At 40.8% G+C, this 20,414-nt stretch overlaps 1 protein-coding gene across 6 annotated transcripts in view; it reads right to left on the minus strand.

Annotated features, from left to right (window-relative positions):
• SLC35F5 (solute carrier family 35 member F5) overlaps positions 1 to 20,414 on the minus strand; it is a 165,118-nt gene that overhangs the window by 109,488 nt on the left and 35,216 nt on the right. For all 6 annotated transcript variants that reach the window (XM_030208802.1, XM_030208796.1, XM_030208800.1 and 3 more), the window contains exons 3-6: positions 15,840 to 15,981; positions 9,551 to 9,694; positions 4,132 to 4,194; positions 1,834 to 1,918 (exon numbers count right to left, since the gene is read on the minus strand). In XM_030208802.1, coding sequence (XP_030064662.1) covers positions 1,834 to 1,918; positions 4,132 to 4,194; positions 9,551 to 9,694; positions 15,840 to 15,974 — 427 coding nt within the window. In that variant the 5' untranslated portion in view covers positions 15,975 to 15,981. The remainder of the gene's footprint in view (positions 1 to 1,833; positions 1,919 to 4,131; positions 4,195 to 9,550; positions 9,695 to 15,839; positions 15,982 to 20,414) is intronic.

Consider the following 20,414-nt stretch of genomic DNA (forward strand, 5'->3'; position numbering starts at 1 on the left):
TTTTTGTACAACAGATAAGCCCCCCCCCCCCTTAGGTTGCTCCCAGATAAAATTAACACCACCTCTTAGGAGGTGTTAACACTGCAAACTGTTATTCATAAAAAACTTCAACGCATGCAGTGTTATTTATATTGCTTAATAACGAGCTGTGTTGAGTGCATAGTATCTTATGTTTTTAAACATATATTGGTCTGAAATTATTTTCATTAAAATGCATTACCAGAAAATGCATTTTCTTGCCTATTAACACATATTAGCCAATAACACAGCTTAGAAAATAAAATCCTTTAGATCATAAGGTCTCTGGGAATAAACATTGCTTTTTGTACCTGAATGTAACTTGTCTTTACCAATGAAAAGGTATGAGCTAATACAGCTACAGTACCATGTCATTCCTACATGCAGGAGAGCCAGCGCTGCTATACTCTTGGACAGCTTCTTGTAGGAGTTTATTTTTCTTTCATCTTTTGACCATAATATATACCAGTTGCACAGTTGCCATTTGGCAGAAGCGATATGAATGTGTAAATTTCACTATTTTGGGCATACAATGATATGCCTTCAGGGCAAGAGTTAGGCTCTCTACACCTTCCATTGACAAGCAACCTTTGACTTGAAAATTACAGAATTTCTGGGATATGTTCCTCTGTTGTAGTCTTGGAAAAAAGCAGAGTCTTTGTAATTAACTTTTACCATCAGGTAAGTCACTTCTTCAGATTCCATGTTAAGGACATTTGAATGAAGACCTCTGTGGTCCTCCAAGTTCACATATATAGTCTTATTTGATGCAACAAAAGCATAGCCACTTAAATCAGGTCTGTCCATCTTCAGCTCAAAATTCTGCTCGCTAGTTGGCATTACAAGCATATTATCCTGTGTGAGAATTCAGGTAGGAGCATGGGATAAACATAAAGGAATACTGTTCAGAAGGAATGGATCCTAAGGAGCTTAGCCGAGATTGGGTGGCAACGCCGGTGGCGGGAGGCGGGGATGGTGCTGGGCAGACTTATACTGTCTGTGCCAGAGCCGGTGGTGGGAGGCGAGACTGGTGGTTGGGAGGTGGGGATGGTGCTGGGCAGACTTATACTATCTGTGCCAGAGCCGGTGGTGGGAGGCGGGACTGGTGGTTGGGAGGCGGGGATAGTGCTGGGCAGACTTACACGGTCTGTGCCCTGAAAAGGACAGGTACAAATCAAGGTAAGGTATACACAAAAAGTAGCACATGTGAGTTTATCTTGTTGGGCAGACTGGATGGACCGTGCAGGTCTTTTTCTGCCGTCATCTACTATGTTACTTATGGTTTTTTCAAAGGTTCCTGTTTTTGTGTAGTTCACACACAAATATTCATCTAATACACTGGTTTTCAATCAATGTGTTGGGACACACTGATGTGTCACCAACAGCTGGGAAGTGTGCCACTGAAAATTTGACAGTCAGAATGCTTGTGCTTTTCTTAACAGCCATGTGTGCTGCAGGTTGGGGAGAGTTGAGAACCAGGAAGTTAGGTCTTTGAAATTTCTAGAACTGGTCCCTATTTCTGTCGTTAGCCTCAAATGAAAATGTTGCAGCTCACACCTCTCTTCCACCCTGGCAAGTCAGCACCATTGCATCTGTATGTCCCTTACATCATTATTAGCAACAATTAAATGATATATAGGGTTTCCCCCCTCCCTTTGTTTAGCTGAAAACTGTAGTATTTAGTCACACTTGTGAATATTATCTGTCAGGTGTGTCACATCAGAAGAAAGATTCAGAACCACTGATCTAATACCAAACCACTAATTACAATCTTAAATTCCACCATTTATGTTAAAATGTGGAACCTATACTCACGTTTTTCCATATCATTGTTGTTAGTGCTACCACATTTTTCAATTGGTAAATCGTGAAATTTTACAGGAACATAGAGAGGTTCACTCTGTGAAACAAATTATGACATGCATGATAAACGTTCATATAACGGACATATCAAGTTGTACATTCAGTTTCACATCAATGAAACACAGCGCATTTAAGCAATACACATACGAAGGGGGTTCATCTTACTAAAGTGGGATTTACTGCATGGTGGCTTTCCAAATTACCGTGCGGGAAACTTAAAGCCTCTGTCCATAAATGTAAAACACACTCAATACACTTAACACCTAATTCTATAATCTTGTGCATCCAGTTTTACACTTAGTGTGCGTGTGCACAGATTATAGACACAACTTAATTGTTAAATTAAGCACTAATTAGTGTTAATCATTACTTGGCTATAAATGGAGTTAATTGGTGCTAATTGGCACTCAGTCGGTATTCTGTAACATAGCACATAATTCCTTTAGTGTGCAACTGTTAGGGGTGTGTGACTGTGCCTAGAACTTACAAACACAGGTTACAGAATACTATCACTTACACGCCAACATTTAAACCAGCCACTGAGCTAGCCTAAGTGCTCTTGCCTAAAGTTAGGCGCATAACTGCAAACTTATGCTAGTATTCAATAATGGCAAATAGGTACGTATTTGCCATTATAGAATTTGTACTTAGCATACACACTTTAGGCGACTTTTTGAGAATTACCCCCTTACTGCAGATGTTAAGTGCGTCTTCATTATCTGCTGCATTAACAAATAATGCAAAGTAAGTTACCATGTGTTAATTTCAATGCACAGGCCTCACCGTTCAGTTAATACTAGGGCTGCACGTTAACTGCAGTTAACGCCACAATTAACGCATTAGTTGAAATTAAAAAAACAATCACAGTTAATAAAATTAATCCCCTCTGCCCCCTCTCCATCTCAAACTGCCCCGCCTTAGTCTAAAGCAAGTGCTTTGCAAGGGCTGAGTCATGGCTCTTCAAAGATAATACTCTCTAATTACATCACCGTGTTGGCCACAGTATCAGTCTCAGTTAACCCTTTTAATGCCACACCCTGGTATTCAGGAGTAGAGAATGACTCCAACCCACCCCCCCTCCTGGTGGTGGTGAGGGAAGACACCTTTAAGGGTAGACTAGAGGCGGTGGGAGGATGAAAGAGAGAGGTTCATAAATATCAGTTTTCGATAATGGTTCTTCAATCATGAGATTAAAAATTTTAATCAAAATGCAGCCCTAATTAACACCACATGCACTATAGCAAGCCACAGTATTAACTGTTAGCACATGGTACCTTCCATGGTATGAAGGCAATTCTATAACAAGGCTCTGCCAATTAGGTGCCAAGTAACACAGGCAGAGTGTCTATTCTATAAGGACATTTATGCACTAAGTGTCCTTAGAACACTAGTGTAAACCAGCTCCGACGTGCCTAAACGCAGGCATGCACATTACAACCAGGTCTTTGGCTGTGCCTAAATGCAGCACTCACACATGTAACCTGAAGTATTCTGTAAGTTTCTGGCATAACTTATTCTTATCTAGGCTCCTCCTCTGTGAATGCCCCCACTTGCATTTACACGCTATGCCATTTGCACACATTATTACAGAATAGCACTTAGTTGCACTATTGCCATTTACATGCATGTTTACTTACCCACAAGGATGGCAGTAATTCTATGAATTTAAGCGTGCAAATGACATTCTATTTTAGGCACCCTCTTCTAGAATGAGGGGTATAACTGCTTAACCCACTATAGTACAAGGTCCCCTAAAGTAAAAAGTTTTACGTAACTAGGCAACTGTCAACCCGCTGACAATACAGATGCTGTATATGAACGTATCTTCATTCAACTTGTGCCGGACAGATAAGATATTCTCTCTCCTTTCAAGTTCATTTTTGTTCTTACATAGGTACAACAAAGATCAATTTTCAGCCACCTATCACAAAATAGTTTTGTTTCCCTTTCAAGTTCTAGAAGCAACAAAGCTGTGAACCCAGGTCAAGAATACATAAGCTTCTGCAAAATGACATTTAATATATCATTTAACCCACTTAACCCTCCACTGCCCCAGGTACAAAAACTTGGATTGTGAGCTCGCAAGGGACAGAGAGTGTACCTGCATATAATAAATGTTAACTGCTTTGACTGTACCACAGAAAGGCAGTATATCAAATCCTATTATCCACTTACAAACAGGAGGGTAACCAATAGCGGTACAACAGAGTGGTAGGACACAGAGGTTACTTTAAAACTAGTTTAACTTACCAAAGAACTGTTTATGGTGTTGTCTGTAGTACAAGCAGCAAAGTAACCTTCTGGGTCTGCAAACTAAATGCACATAATAGGATTTAAGTTGCAATTTAATCAAGCCTTCACACAAATAGTTCGAACAAGAATAAGCAAAATAGTGCGTTAGTTTTATTAAAAATGAAGATTGAGACTTTGTGTTGAAATCTGTATAGCTTCAGGTATCTATTTCATCCTCAAAGTTCCTGAGAAGAAACAGTGTAAATGTGCCTCAACAGTAATCTACACTACATGATACATTAACTATAAACACAGTAAGGAAGTCAGGCCAGTTAATCCCAGAATTGCAAAGAGATGAGTAATGTTCATTCCAACTACAAATTTACTGTACTCAGAAAAGTGTAAATTGCCAGAGACAGTTTTTTTACTTCAGGCAGGTATGGAATAAAGAAGGGTGATATCAGTTTTGTAGCAGGAATTTTATTTATAATAAAAGGTCATGGATGTTGCTGTGCAATAAAACAAAACCCCATTATCAGCATTCTAGTTATAAAGGATTTTTTGTTGCTAAAAGGCTGAGCAGGAACATGAAGTTGTAAAAACAACTGAATCTCACAGAGTGAGAGAGAATCCTCATACCTGTTATGAGTAAACAATGTACCCAGTAGCTCATCTTTAAAGACCACTTTACTCATCACTGTTACACAAGCCCTGACTGAATGGAGGAGTGGCCTAGTGGTTAGGGTGGTGGACTTTGGTCCTGGGGAACTGAGGAACTGAGTTCAATTCCCACCTCAGGCACAGGCAGCTCCTTGTCACTCTGGGCAAGTCACTTAACCCTCCATTGCCCCAGGTACAAATAAGTACCTGTATACAATACGTAAGCCGCATTGAGTCTGCCATGAGTGGGAAAGCGCGGGGTACAAATGTAAAAAAAAAAAAAAAAAAATACCACAGAGGAAAGTGGTAGATAAAAGGCACAGCTAGTGAGAAGAGAAAGAGGATGGTAGCCCAAAGAGACAAATAGGAATATTTACATTAGATCAAATCAAATCCTTGTATACTGCTAATATCCCCTTTCCAGGGTTCAGTGCAGTTTACATTCTAGGTGAGACAAAAACCGATAATACTAGCGTGAGGTATACAATTAGAGACCAAAAATATTATAGGAAAGGATGGTGGATGATACTAGACGGTAGACGTCAATGGATTGTTATGAAGCAGTCTTTGGGAACAGAAAGGTTTTTAGCCTCTTCCTGAAGCTAAGGTAACTGTTTTCAGTTCTGATGGAAAAAGGTAGAGGGTTCCATATTTTAACTCCAAGTACAGGGAATAGAGAGCTGAAAATCTTCTGATTTTGAGTTGTCTTTTGAAATGGTGACACTGTCAGTTGTCCTTTCAGTCTATTAGACTGGACCAAACGTAGCGAAGTAGTCTTAGTCAGCAGTTCAGAGGTGAAACCCTGTAATATTTGAAAAACTAACCAAGGAGCTTTGAACCTGAGTCTTTCTGCTACGGGAAGCCAGTGCAATTTGTTGAGTTGAAACACTAGTATATCTATTCAATCTGTATATTAGTCTAGCAGCTGTATTCTGTATGATTTGCAGTTTTTTCTGAAATTGACACAATATCAAAAAATAGAACATTACATCGCGGAAGTGACGTCACCGAGTTGAATGGCTGCTTGAGCTTGGTGCTCCGGAGTGGTGGTGGGTATAAGATGTGAAATATCAGTTACTTGCTACAGATACTGGCAATCTGGATAGTGCTCTGCCTTCAGTGGTTCGATGTCAGCGAGGCGGAATTATATGGCTGTGAAATCCTCTGTAAGTACGCGCCAGACATCGGGAACACGACTAGTTTCCAAGATGGCGGCGGAAGGAGAGGTTGTCCCAGATCCTAGGGCCCCAGAGGCTTTGGAATTATCAGCGTTTCGTGCTGAGATGCATACTTGCTTTCAGGAGCTCAAGTCTGATTTGACTTCAGTTCGATCGAAGTTGCAAGATTCGCTGGATGGGCTAAAAAGGATGTTAATGAGATCGGGCGCTGCGTGGGCAAAACGGAGGAACGCCTAGAAGCGCATGATGAGGATCTTGAGTGCCTCCAGACTAAGCTACTGCAATTGGAACAGTGGCAGGAGACAGACATGTTCAAATTAGAAGATCTTGAAAATAGATCTCACCGTTGCAATGTTCGCCTCTGTGGAATCCCAGATATGGTGGCGGATTCTAGCATGCTGGAAATTGCTGGTCATATATTGGCAAAAGTTCTCAAATCTAATGGCAGTGACGTGGCATCAGCCCTGCCTGTGTTAGAGAGAGCACACCGTATGAGCGGATCCAGAATGGCTAATAAATCTTGAGATGTGATAGTATGTTTCATAAATACTTGGACAAAGAAAAAGTTATTCGAGCGATTCGCTGCAATGGCAGGTCTATCATGTGGGAGGAAGCTGAAATTGAAATCTATCTTGATATTGCATCTGGTACCCTGGTATGAAGAAGGGAATACCGAGATTAGACTCAGTTGCTGCGGGACCATCAGATCAGTCATCGATGGCTTTTCCCCATTGGACTTTCCTTTACACTACTGGAGGTAAAGCAATCCATTTGGATATCTCACCAAGAAAGGCCCAGCAAGGACCTAGATGGCAGCGTGTATCTAAATCCAGGCGTACAAAGTGATGTTACAGTTTATAACGCCGGTATCTGTTTAAAATGTGTTAAATATAGGATTGTCTGGTATTATTAGCCTTTGCTATTCAGGCTAGTGCTTTTGGTACCTGTGACAGGCTGTTAGAGGTTAAACCTGTCCTTCCTCTGTAATAAGCCCTCTTATTTTTAATGTGGTCTTCTTTATTACTGTGTTCAAGGGGGTGGGGGAGGGAGGGGGTGATTGAAGATAGGGATACAAGGGGTTGGGATTGGGTGTTTGTTTGTTTTTTTCACCTTTAACTTATATTTTATTTTTGAATTGTTGTATGAATGTTTGGAGAGTGGTAGTTAGTGATTTCGTTTGATTTTTTCTTGGGATCTTTTGGTATTGGGGTGAGTAGGATGTTGCCATTTTCCTTAGGGAAGAGACCTTGTTGAAGCATGTAGTTTAAGGGGGATGTAAGGTCTGCAATGAAGCGGTGGGGGACGGATTTTATTAGGTAGCTGGGGCAGGTATCCAATTTACAGTGAGAGTTGGAGAACCTATTAACCGTCGGTGTTGTCCTCAGGTAGCATGTTATGTAGGTTTGCAATTTTTTCATTGAAATATTTAGCAAGGTTGTCTGCAGATGTGATGTCTGTATTGGTTGTGGTGACCAAGGTGATGTCTAGTAGTTTGTTCACGAGTTGGTATAATTTCTTTGTGTCTTTGTACTCTGGCCCTATTTTAGTTTTATAGTATGACCTTTTGGTCTGTCTTACTGTGCATTTGTATTTTCTTTGTATTTGTGTCAGGCTTCTCACGGAAGCACAGAGTTTGTGAGCCCTTGGACCACTGCCGAGGACAAAACCACCCCCAAACCAGAGACAGGGCAGAACAGGACTGGAACCTCGGACTGGAGTTGCAGCAGAGGCAAACAAGCTGGAACAGGCAGAGCAGGAAACAGCTAGGCTTCACCTGCACTTGACCGCCGTTCCCCAGGAGTAGAGCCCTGGGTGCAGGCGGCCGGCAGGACAGGGCAGGAGCTGGATACCAACAAGCAACATACAACAGTTAGGACTAAAAGCTGCCAGGCAGCCACTAAGAGATAAACACAGACAGGAGAGAGAGAGTCAGGACTGAAAGCTGCAAGCAGCCACTAAGCAAGAAACACAAACACAAGGAAAGGCAGACCAGAAACAAGACTAGGAATTAAGCAATAAAATCAAAGCTAACAACACACAAACTAGAACCAGACAAGGTACTCAGACTAGAACTGGACTAGGCAGAAGTGCACAGCGTACACCCACATACCAGGGACCTTAGATGATGCAAAGGCAAACACAGAAGTTTCCAGGTGATTAATAAAGCCCATCAGCTGCTGAAGCTCAAGCTGCAGGAATCACAAGGCAGCTACGGGTGCTGTTCAGGCACAAACAAGAAAAGCAAGATCCGGACCAGACTGGGCTGAAGTCTGGAACGTGTGACAGTTCATAGCAGCCACCGGTTCTGGCCACCAGAGGGTGAGGTGAGCACAGACAAGGAAACGGTCACAAACGTGACAATTTGTTTCCATGCGTTGAGTGTATGTTCGTCTTCTATTTTTTTCCAAGCTCGTTCGAGTTTCCTGGATTGTGTTTTTATTTTTTTTTAGTTCTTCTTGAGTTATGCCTACGTGAGAAAAAGCCTTACAAACCAAACTGCTAATTTTGCAATTAGTGCATCTTAGTAAAAATGCACCAGTATATTGCACTCACACATAAGTGTGCACAGTTTGTAAAAACATATATAACGTGATACATACACGTGCATTCTTGCATGTATTTTAGAAAGGGCTCTACTTCAGCATACTACTACTACTACTACTATTTAGCATTTCTATAGCGCTACAAGGCGTAGGCAGCGCTGCACAAACATAGAAGAAAGTCCCTGCTCAAAGAGCATACTGCTTTCTAAACTGCTACTGGAATTACACTCATTCTGATTTGAACATCTCAATTTCTAAGTTCTCTCTAAAATAAGCCTGTTTAGGGCTGTAGCGAATATTTTGTCCTCTAGTGTCCCAAATGAATTATTCATATTTGGCCAAATACTGTGTATTTTTTTAATTTTATTTTAGGGTTGGGAGGAGTATGCTTCTATTTTGGTTTCTGAATGATTTATATTTTGATTATACAGGATCGATTTTATTTTTAGATCATGTGGCCTAGAAACATTTTACATAGATGAATACATCCAAAATTCAAATCTTCAGATAGTTACATTATTTTACCATTATATGAATATCTACCTATAAAAGAGCTTGAATGTACAAGGCCAAATTAGTGGCAAGAATCACATTATTAGCAATTTACCTCCACTAAAATGTTGTTGTTATAATTAATACTACTACTATTATGATACCCTCTATATATCCCTTTTTTCTAGGCATAGACTATGGCACTCCTGATTTAAAAAGACCATCCAGAAGATTTCCACTGTATGGAAATAACTCAAATTATAGCGTGTAAGTTTGGTGACACTTCTACTTTTGTAGGCCTTGTCAGTAAATTATTAAAGTTCCACAGGCTTTATCAATAGTCACTTGATTTTGCAATGCTGTACTATTAAAGTACAGCAAGTAATATTTCATCCAAAGCGCACATTTTCAAAGTGCTTAGACTTACAAAGTTACATAGTAACTTATAGAACTTTGTTAAGTCTAAAAGCTTTGAAAATGAGCTCCTATACATTTCAAACCACTTCCTCTGTACTGAATAAACGTTTTGAAACATATCTGCCAGCATTAAACCAAAGCACTTACAAAAGCTGCAGGTTTCCCTCGAAGCCCTCGTGTGCACTGCTGCCTCCATGGTTTCCAAACAATGAATCCCAAAAGGTACAGTACAAACATGGATGTTTTTGCAAAGGTACTGAAAAATGGTTTATTATACTCCTGAAATATATACTGAAAACAAAACAGGAACAAAAATTATTTAGACGTCCCACAGCAAAGAAAAATGTTACAACTACTTTGTCCGATGTTGGAAAAACTAAACATAAAAACAGGCAGATCAGGAAAAGTACCAATTACTATATCTAACATACTGATGCATATATTTAGTGTTTTCTGCACAAAATTCATTTTGTTGTAAGCAAATTTCTTGCCCTCCGAGCCCACTATGCATTCTAGTAAGGCTACCACATAGTGCCTTCATAGCAAGCTTGTTGGCTCTCAGCCTGTTACATAGAGGGCACCACTAAATGAACAAACTGGAAAATTTATGCAAATATTTTTATTGGCTTTTAGTTAACCATTTCCATTAAACTGCATTGCTAAGCAATTTTAGCACAGCAACCAGCTCATCATCCTAAAATGCATTGGGGTCCTTTTACCATCACATTCCTGAATCTTCATTTCCCCAACTGTAAAGGCCTAAAATACAAATTAATGCACGCATCCTTTTCCTATATGAGCACGCAATTCTGGAACGCATTGCCACGCAACCTAAAAGCAACCTATGAATTGACCAACTTCCGTAAACTACTAAAGACCCATCTCTTCGAACAAGACATACCACAAAGATCAAAACGTGTGAAACTCCCCACATATATCCAGAAATGTTAATAATGCCTTCTGTCATATCACTATCATGTATTCCATTACCATGCAACCCAAAATCCTTCTGTAACACCAAATGTCTACTCTCTTCTCATTTCCACTATCCAAGATGTATTGTAAGCCACTTTGAGCCTGCAAAGAGGTGGGAAAATGTGGGATACAAATGCAATAAATAAATAAATAAATAAATAAGAAGCTCTGTCTCATCTAAATTCTCCAGGTCCGCTGCACCAAGATAAGAAGCCCCACCCCCAAAAGTACCAGGAGAAACAGGGGCCTCCAAATCCCCATCTGAGCCGAACCTCCAACACCTGCATTTGGAAGCAGAGGCCTCCTGGTCTGAAGAGGGGCGGCGTACAGGAGCTGCAAAGTCATGTAATACCCCAGCCCCAGAAGAGTGCGCCCGCAAGAAAGCACGGTGTAGCAATAAAACAAATTCCGAGGAGAAGAGTAAATCCACCCCCACCCCCACCATGCACTTCCCCCTCGCTACCTGTGCTGACCACGGGAGCAGGAATAGCCTAGGCAGATTGTAGCATGGCACCGCAGTAACCACAGAGGGCACATTTAAAATGGCCACGGCTCCTCCGTCAGAGAAGCACAGTACAAATCCCTTGTGCAAAGAGACCCAGCATCACATCCCTGCTGGAGATATCCAAGGCATCAAGGCCCAAACACCAACCCCCACCCTGCCCCGAGCAAAGACCTGACGCTGCTCTCCACTTCCCACAGCAGGAGCAGTGCTTCACCAATTCTACTACCATTAAGAATTTTTTTTTTTTTTTTTTAATGACTATACAAGGCAGAAAAACAGGTACATTCACCCCAGCTGAATCAGAGGGCACCTGAAGCAGAAAGAGAAGAAAGCTGGAGCTGAATTCACTCTCCCAAACCGGCAACAAGCACTTTAGAGTGCAAGTCCACCACACAAAGAACCTTTTTCTTTTTCAATGAAGAGGCAAATCTGTGAGGAAGGAAGAGCTGGTGGAAAAAAACAGAGTGGAGAAGGGGTGGGGGAAGGACCTGGGATGACCAGGTGTACCCTCTAAAGATGGTGCCGTTCAGCCAGAACACCCCCAGGTCTACTGAAGCAGCCAAGCCAGAACAGGAGCCAAAGCAGAAGCCAGAAACCTGTGGAGCACATCCGTCCACCTGCTGGAGATAGAGAATATCGATTGGCCATGGAGCATTATGTCCTATTAGCACAAGTGCAATTCAGTGCTCTCTATCTCCACCTGCTGGTAGATGGACACAACCCACAGGTCTCTGGATTCATCTGCTGCTGACGGTAAAGGAACAGTAATTCCCATATTAAACTCAGGTTGGAATTGGTTGTGGAATATGCCTTCTAAGTAACAGAGATAGTTACCATGATTAAGCTATTAATGTGGCAAATAATGCAGAAAGTAAAGATTACATCTCCTCAAGCATACAGCTAAATGCATCACATGATCTGCTGTGCAGTGACAAAATGTTCTCAAGGTGGAAAAATTGTGGTATTATAAATGCTTTAAGGAAAAAAATTATATAATATTAATGAAGTTCACATAAGCCTTATTTAGGAGCATGCTTACTAAAGTATATTATTTATTTACCTCCTTTTTAAAGAAATGTAGTCAAGGTGGTATAAAGCAAGAATAATTCAAACATAAGCAACAGACAATTACAGCAATAAAAATATTCAAATAACAACACAAAGTACGGCATAGTACGTTACATTACAATGTCAACACAATACTCAAAAACATATTAGGAATGGATCCTAAGGAGCTTAGCCGAGATTGGCTGGCAGAGCCGGTGGCGGGAGGTGGGGATAGTGCTGGGCAGACTTATACGTCTGTGCCAGAGCCTGTGGTGGGAGGCGGGGCTGGTGGTTGGAAGGCGGGGATAGTGCTGGGCAGACTTATACGGTCTGTGCCCTGAAGAGGACAGGTACAAATCAAAGTAGGGTATACACAAAAAGTAGCACATATGAGTTTATCTTGTTGGGCAGACTGGATGGACCATGCAGGTCTTTTTCTGCCGTCATTTACTATGTCAATATGATACTATATTAATAGACTGCACAGGGTGTAAGCAAAGATGGAATACAAAGAGATAAATAAAGAGTAACAGGAGTTAGAAAATAAGGCAACTAATTTAAAGAAAGTTGCAGAAATATAGCCTCAGCTAGGGTAGAAGTGGATAAGCAAGTCCTGCTACAGTATGTGTAGCCAGCATTAGACCTTGTGTGCGCAAGTTAGTTACTTCTTCCTTTAAAGACTTGTGTTAAGTGAACCTTTTCAGGGAATGCATTCCAGAGTGCTGAGGTTACTCCAGAGAAGGCTCGCTAGCAGATATATATTACACGTTTAATAAGCACTAATGGTAATCGTGCACTAACTACTTAAGGTCTTGCAGGTCAGGAACAGGGCATAATACGAACAGAAAATAGATGTGAACAGCACAGAAAGTGCATGGTACATTACTGCATGCTAAACGTCATGGCCGACAATAGCACAGTGCCACCAGGGAAACCCCTAGTAAGCACCATGGAGGTGGATGTAATGTGATGCAATTGGGCTTTGTTTCCCTTCTGTGGCTAAGGCTTGCGTTAAATGCATTAGCAGTAAATGCAGATGCAACTGTATTATCTGCCAGTGCATTTAATACAGGCCCATGCAGTAAGTGTGTGCTATGTGTTCTAACTGCAGGGCATTTTAGGACCATGCAAAGCCTGTTTGCTAACTTGAGATACATCTATCACATGTTCATTTTTATGCAAAACACACAAAGCGCAAAAACTTTCCTCATTTTAGTAAAGAGACTGGGGAAAAGTTACCAGGGGGGGAACTAAGTAAACATTAAATCTTCTGTTAATGAGCAGGACAGAGTCAGGCACATGGGTGGCATTGTCACTGCACATTATTGGGATACAACAGCACTCCTAGAAACTCCGAACTTATTCTAAAGTTTTGAGTACGTGTGGCCCTTCATTCATTCAGTGGTCTTCACAAACGTCTCAGTTTATCTTATGCTGAGGCAGCCTGGGCAGAGAAGTTATATTTGTTAATTTGGTGTTTAAAGTTTGGTTCAGTTCTGAAAGTGATGGAAGAATGCCATCTGGTTTTAATTGCACAGAAGTCTAACTTTTGCTAGACTAAGAGGTTAGAAAGGTCAAAGAGAAGTAATTATTTACCACATCTGGATACCATTATGAGCCAGGCATACTGTAGTTTTAAAAGGATTAGTTTAATGCTGGTTAGAAGAAGATAGAGTAGATATAAATAATTCTAGATGAGTTAGATTTGTCTTATAAGGAATTCTGATTTCTGCTTATTTTAGAATATGTTTTATTCTGTGTAATTAATAAGTTCTTTCTCTATGTAGAATATCTTTTAAATCCAGTGGCAGTTTTAAGAGGTCATCATCTGGTTTGAATTATTCACAGTCCTAGCTAGTTCTGTGTAGGAAACTAATAGGTGAAAGAGGTCAGGGAAAGTCTTGATTAATTATAGCTAAGTGAAGGACTGGTTTTCTGAAAGTAATAACTGATATGTGTGCCATTGAGCAAGATTGGCCCCTTAGCCCCTCAATGAACCTAAGTTATGAAGTTAGCTGGGAATTTAATAATAATAAAATGCAAGAGGTAGGTGCCACAATGTCTAGTGTGAGAGGCCCCAGGTCATAGGTCAGTTTAGGAAATATCAAACCTATGTAACTGATATTTTGGAGTAGATGTATAGAGATAATTAGTTCAAGGCAGGGTAATCAATCTATTCTTTACCATCTGGTGAGAAGGGGGGGCTAGAGAGGTGTAAGACCCTATATAACTGAGAGCAGAAGCAGCTTACGTTAGAAGAGAGACAACAGAAAGAGGAGAAGGAGCTGAGATGAGAGAGAGAAGACACAGAGAGCTGAGAAAGAGAAGAAGAGACCTAGAGCTGATGTCCTACTTTGTTTGCTGGCAAATAAAGAAGATTTCTCTCTCATTCTGGTGTGTGGTGTTTGACTCCTGAAGTACCACAGATTCTGCTAACAATAGTGGTAATTCCTGCAACAATGCTAGCAACATGATAGAATAGTGAGCAGCATCAGGAGGGATTCTTGCTGCTGCTCCTTTGGGATCCCTGTGTTGTGGTGTGTATTAGGCTCATCATCATACTCTCTTACTGACACACAGTTGAAGCTACTGTTTAGAATAGATTATACTCCTGTAACGGAGAGCACATGGGACAAAATGCTTCACTATTCTACTGGAGGGAATATGGAGGAACTGGTACTTTAAGCTATATGTAGCGACAATGTCCTCCAAATCAGAAATTTTTAACACAATTAGCAACACCACACGAAAGATAGTGAAAACATCTTCCTTTGGATGTTTTTCTCCTGTTAGGTTGTAATCTTAGAATTGATCTGCAGAAAAAGACAGGCTTTGACATACCCAGCTCTTGCTACTAAGCTAAGTACTGGGGCTAGGTGGTAAAAAAGAAAAAAAAAAGACACCAGCCACATCAGAGTGGCTTCAGAAAGCTTGGGTAATTGAATGCATGGAAAAAAGTTATATGGGATTGAAGCGTGATAAATGTGAAAGGTCTAGAAACCATTCTTACAGGCCTTTCCAAACCTCAAGCTATGCTAGATGTGGTAATTTCAATCCTTTCTTCCTACAGGTGACTGTGCCCTAGAACACAGCACTTATTTTTAAAAACTTTGTAATATTTCAGATCATTCAATATTTCTTCCAGAATATATAAATCTTTCTGTCAGTGGAAACCTTTTCTGTTTTTGGATCTTGCTTCTAGAGGACAGATAGGGAGGGCAGAGTTTTGTGGGAGTTCAGAAAATATTTTCTTACAACGTTTCAGGATTGCGGAGTAGTCGCCTAGTGGTTAGTGCAGTGGACTTTGATCCTGGGCAACTGAGTTTGATTCCCACTGCAGCTCCTTGTGACTCTGGGCAAGTCACTTAACCCTCCATTGCCCCTGGTAAAAAATAAGTACCTGAATATATGTAAACCGCTTTGAATGTAGTTGCAAAAACCTCAGAAAGGCGGTATATCAAGTCCCATTTCCCTTTCCCATTATTTAACAGTGGACTTTCAAGATATATGAAATTACCAGCAGTGTTATGTCATATTTCATAAGGATTGTCCATTGTGGGTATTTAATGCAACATCTAAGGCCTTGATCTTGTTGGGCTGTTAAACACATTTCTTTAGTTTTTTAATGCTTTGATGTTAACAGTTTACCTTTGTTTTGGGGTTTTTTTTACGATAGTAGAGACAAAAACAAGAATGGAATTCAAGGAGGCACAGGGTGAACACAGAAAATCCCTAACTGCAAAAGTGAGTGAAAGTTAAGAGATCATCTGGGTACACGAGGAATGAAATTGGACAGTCAGGATATGGATTATTAGGCCTATCTGCTATCATTCCTATAATTAATGCTTTATAGATAAGTGCCTTAATTCTAAAACAAATTATGCCAACACTTAAGATAAGAGTACTTACTGAAGTAAGCTCAGAAGAAGCAACCCATATCACATCAACAAGAAGCAGGATGACAATTCCTAGAGCCATTCGCCGTCGCTGGGTGAAAGAACTGCTCTGGGTACTCATGCGGTTCATGATAAATATCCACACCATTTGTAATCTAAAGAACGAAATGACAGAATACACTTTACTTCTAAAGTAACAAAGGAAAAAAAAGAAAAAGTAATATATTTGATACAAAACACCATATTGCTTAGAACTCATTTTAGGTTCGTCCAATCCTATGCATATGAGAAAAAAAAAAATCTTAGGGAATCTAGACTTTAAATGACAGGACATTGAGTCCTTTAAAAGTGTGAATTTCAAGATTAAAAATTCAGCATTCGTGCATGCATGCATATACAGCTTCTCTTTGTATATATCTAAATTGTACAAATCACCTTGTATTCTATGATAATGGTACAAATATGTAATTCTCATACTACCCTAATCAATTAGAAACCTGGAATCATGAAATAAAAGTTTTCCTTACATTAAATCCTAAAATAAAATCACCTAAGTTTCCTTCCTGAAAGCAGGTGCAGAGGTTTACACTTATTCGAAGGCAGACACACTGTACCTGCCTAAGGAACTCTTTTACTACGCCGTATTAGGTGCTAGCATGCACCTAACACAGCAAAAATGGTATAATTTTGCGTAACGTGTGGTATGCACTGCTAAGTATTTTTTTTTTAATTTTCATTTATGAGGGGGTATAGCATGGGCATCCTCCGTGTTAACCGACTAGTGCATGGACATTACCGTGCACTAATTGGCTAGCACACAAATAACACACGAGCCCTTACTGCCTTTTAAACAGGAGACAGTAAGTGCTCCTGTGGTCTTTTTTTAAACGGCCGCACACTGATGCTAACACTAGCTCACAGCCATATATAGAAAAAAGGCCTTTCTGCAGCCACAGTAAAAATTGAATTAGTGCACCATTATGTGGGTTGTTCCCATGCCCTAAGGTAATTTTTACCACAGCTTAATAAAAAGGACCTCTAAGAATGCACAAATACACTAGTATTTTGTAACATGTGCATACCTCACAACCCTACCCGAGCTCTGCCCAATCCCAATCCCCCAGAAAGTCTACGCTTGATCTGTTTAAAAATTAAATAAAAATTACATGCCATAGCAGAAACTTTTACATGCATGTACCCCAGGTTACAAGTGCTTATTTCTGTGAGCAAATCACTATTTCACATGTGAAAAGCTTTATATTAAAAAGGAAAAATTAATAAATTACCTCCAATATGAGGAACCCCTTCATAAATCATTGGTCTAAAATGCATATCCTAATTCCTTGCCCCTATGCTATGAAAATGTTATGTTCTTAACCTGATAACTTTCTTTCCTTTAGTGGTAGAAGATGAATCCAGATACTTGTGGGTTGTGACCATCTACCAGCAGGTGGAGATAGAGTACTGAACTCTTTCTTATAGGACGGTATTGCTCCTGGACTTTCAGTAATATCGATTAGCAAAGCAGAACGGTCAATATAGAGCCATATATGCTTCCTCTCAGGAGAACCCCTACAACATTTATACAAATCAATAACCGGAATCCAATAACTGAAACAATCAACATTCCCGTCTGGCTGAACGCTAAGGGTGGGGCTCTGGATTAATCTGATAATAAAGGAAAGAAAGTTCTCAGGTAAGAACATAACGTTTCCTTCCTTTTGTTGTGAATTGTAACACTGGTACATAAGAAAATCATAAAAGTATGGCATGTCTCAGAGAAGAGCCCCTGAAATATACTTCAGAAGTGATAAAATAAAAGAGGATAAAAAAGAAGAAATATTTTAAAGCAAAACAAAACACATGTAAGCTCATCGGGGAAGGTACAACCATAAAAAGAGCCATTAGTTGGAACACCTTAGCCAGAACAAAAAAAATGTGGAAAATTTCACGTTCATCATTCACTAGACAATATATTTTCCACTCAACAAACCAGGAGAAGGAAACTCAAAAGCATTAGAGCGGAACAGTAACAATAAGAAAGCCTGCAATGCAAGGGCAAACAGTACAAATAAATTCATTCATGCAGTTATACCTGTAGTAAAAGAAGAAAACTATTTAGGAAAGATAAGGAAAGAAAAAAAAACTTTGCAGCTTGACAACACATCTAAATTCTAGCATTGAAGTCTCAAAGAAAAACGACATACTGTAAAACAGGAAGTGGGCGGGATTGTGAATTGAGGGGTCCCGAGCCCCCCAAGAAGGCTGGAGTGACCTTAATCTGACTCCATCTCTAAACAACACTAGTACTGGGGTAATCCAGGAGTTATGAAGTTCTAAAAGGAATTGCCACTGAGAGAGACGTTAGGTCTAAGGGACCCGCATTAGTCCGCCTCTCAGCACTGGCAAGGAATAGATACCAGCCTTATGACAAACTGGATTTAGGCTACAGGTTATACAATGCAGCGAATGATAGCCTGATACAGCAAAAGCATTTATACTTACAGCCTTTCATCATTAAGTGAAGCCCACAAATCATCATTTGGAATGAGGAGTTTATTTGCTAAGGTATAAGTCAAATCAGTGATTGACAACAGGCATGTACAATCAATTAATTATAGGAATATGATAAGCTGCAAACAGGTGTTAATTATTTTCTAATCTTTTATAATTTCTTTTACCAATTAGAGGTTTTACAAGGGAAAGCAATTAGGTAATTTGTCAATTCTGCTGGACACATTGGTTTCCCTTGGAGAGAGAGTGCCAACCCTTTTCTCTCTAACTTAAACCAGGAAATACCCTGATTTTTATAGGTGCCCTCAGGATATGGGTAATATGACAGTAGATATACCTGATTGGATCTATGCTAATGTCATGGTTGTCACTGATTGGCTCATGCTAATGAGTAGCTTCTATCTTGCTAACATGGTTTTGTCTTTAGCTCGCTTGACCACAAATCTTAAGCAAGACCCTGCATCCTGCTCACAGGAAAGTCTCCCTCCTCTCTTGGACAGCTAGTTCCCTATTTTCTCTGCACCTGGCATGACTCACTCATTTCTCAACTTGTTTTTCTAACTTACATTAGAGAAAATTCCACTTTGTAACAGATACGGCTTCCATTTTGTGTTGAAATCCTCCATTTTGTTTCCATATCTATTCCTAACTTTTCCTAATTTAACTTATTTAGGCCTCAATCTGGGCTCCAAACTAGGCCATACTTTTCCAGTAAGCTCCCAGTTATGTCAGCCATCGGATTTCTGACTCAGCCAAGGTCTGTAATGGCCTGAGCTCTATGCCTGGGCCCTCCACCATTCCAGTGGGGGGGTCTCTGGCTGTACCATAATTATACACTTTGTGTCGGCAGCAGATGAATCTAGATACTTGCGAGGACTGCTTTACTACATCCCACGATCGGGTGGGAAGATGCAGCCTCCCCGACTGGCCAAAGGAGGTGTCCTCCTGAGGTGCGACATCCAAACAATAAAGTTGCGCAAAAGTATGTAGGGACAACGAAGTCACCGCCTTACAAATGTCTTCCAAAGAAAAAGTAGATGACTAAGTCCAGGACGTCACTATGGCCCGCAACACTCCCTGCAACTTCTTATTCCCAAGCAAATAGGTACCCTTGATTATCTGCTTGATCCACCGTGCAATGGTCTCCATAGATGTCGCCGCCCTACAATTCAGATCTGACAGGAGAACGAACAGACAGTCCAAGAAATGGAAGTCATTAGTGACGTGGAGCACATCTAGCAACTTCAGAGATGAAAACTCCGACAAACAATCCTCTTGCCGAAAAGCAGCTGGTTGACATGAAATGCCGAGATCACCTTAGGCAAGAACAGAACCATGTGAACTGTCACCCCAGACTCCATGAACTGGAGAAATGGATCCCGCCATGACAAGGCCTACAACTCGGAGATCCAGTGGGTTAGTAACTCCGCCACCAGGAACACCATCTTTAGCATCAGAACCGTCAAAGTAGCCTTCTTTAACGGCTCAGAGAGGGACTGCTGTAACATCTGGAGCACCAGATTAAGGCTCCACACATGTAGCTCAAACCTACGGTCGCAGATGAATAACCCCCTGCAGAAAAGCCAAAATGTGCAGCAAGGCCATCTTGAAGGGGGAAAGCACCCTTTCCAAGCACCACCTTTCAAACACCTGCCAGACTTGAGCATAAGCCACAGAACTGGATTACTTTTTCAAATGCAGCAAGGTCGCAATTACGCATTCCAAATAACCTCTCTTCCTCAATTTTGACTGCTCAAAAGCTAGGCCGTAAGACCAAAGTGGGAGAGATTCTCCATACGAACTGGACCCTAAGCAAGCTGCAGTCCAATGGAAGCCACAGTGGCTCATCCGAGGAGCCGCATCAGGTCTGCATACCAGGGATGTCTGGGCCAATCTGGAGCAACCAGAATTACCTTTCCAGGATGCCACTGGACATGATGCAGAACACTGCCAATCATGGGCCAAGGCGGGAAGAGAGTAAACTGGTCTCCGGCTGCAGCTCGATACCCTCCAAGTCGACCTCCTCCTTCCTGCTGAAAAAGCAGGCAACCTTGGCATTGCGCTGAGTCACCAT

Source organism: Microcaecilia unicolor, chromosome 7 (genome assembly GCF_901765095.1).
Source record: "Microcaecilia unicolor chromosome 7, aMicUni1.1, whole genome shotgun sequence".
NCBI lineage: Eukaryota > Metazoa > Chordata > Amphibia > Gymnophiona > Siphonopidae > Microcaecilia > Microcaecilia unicolor.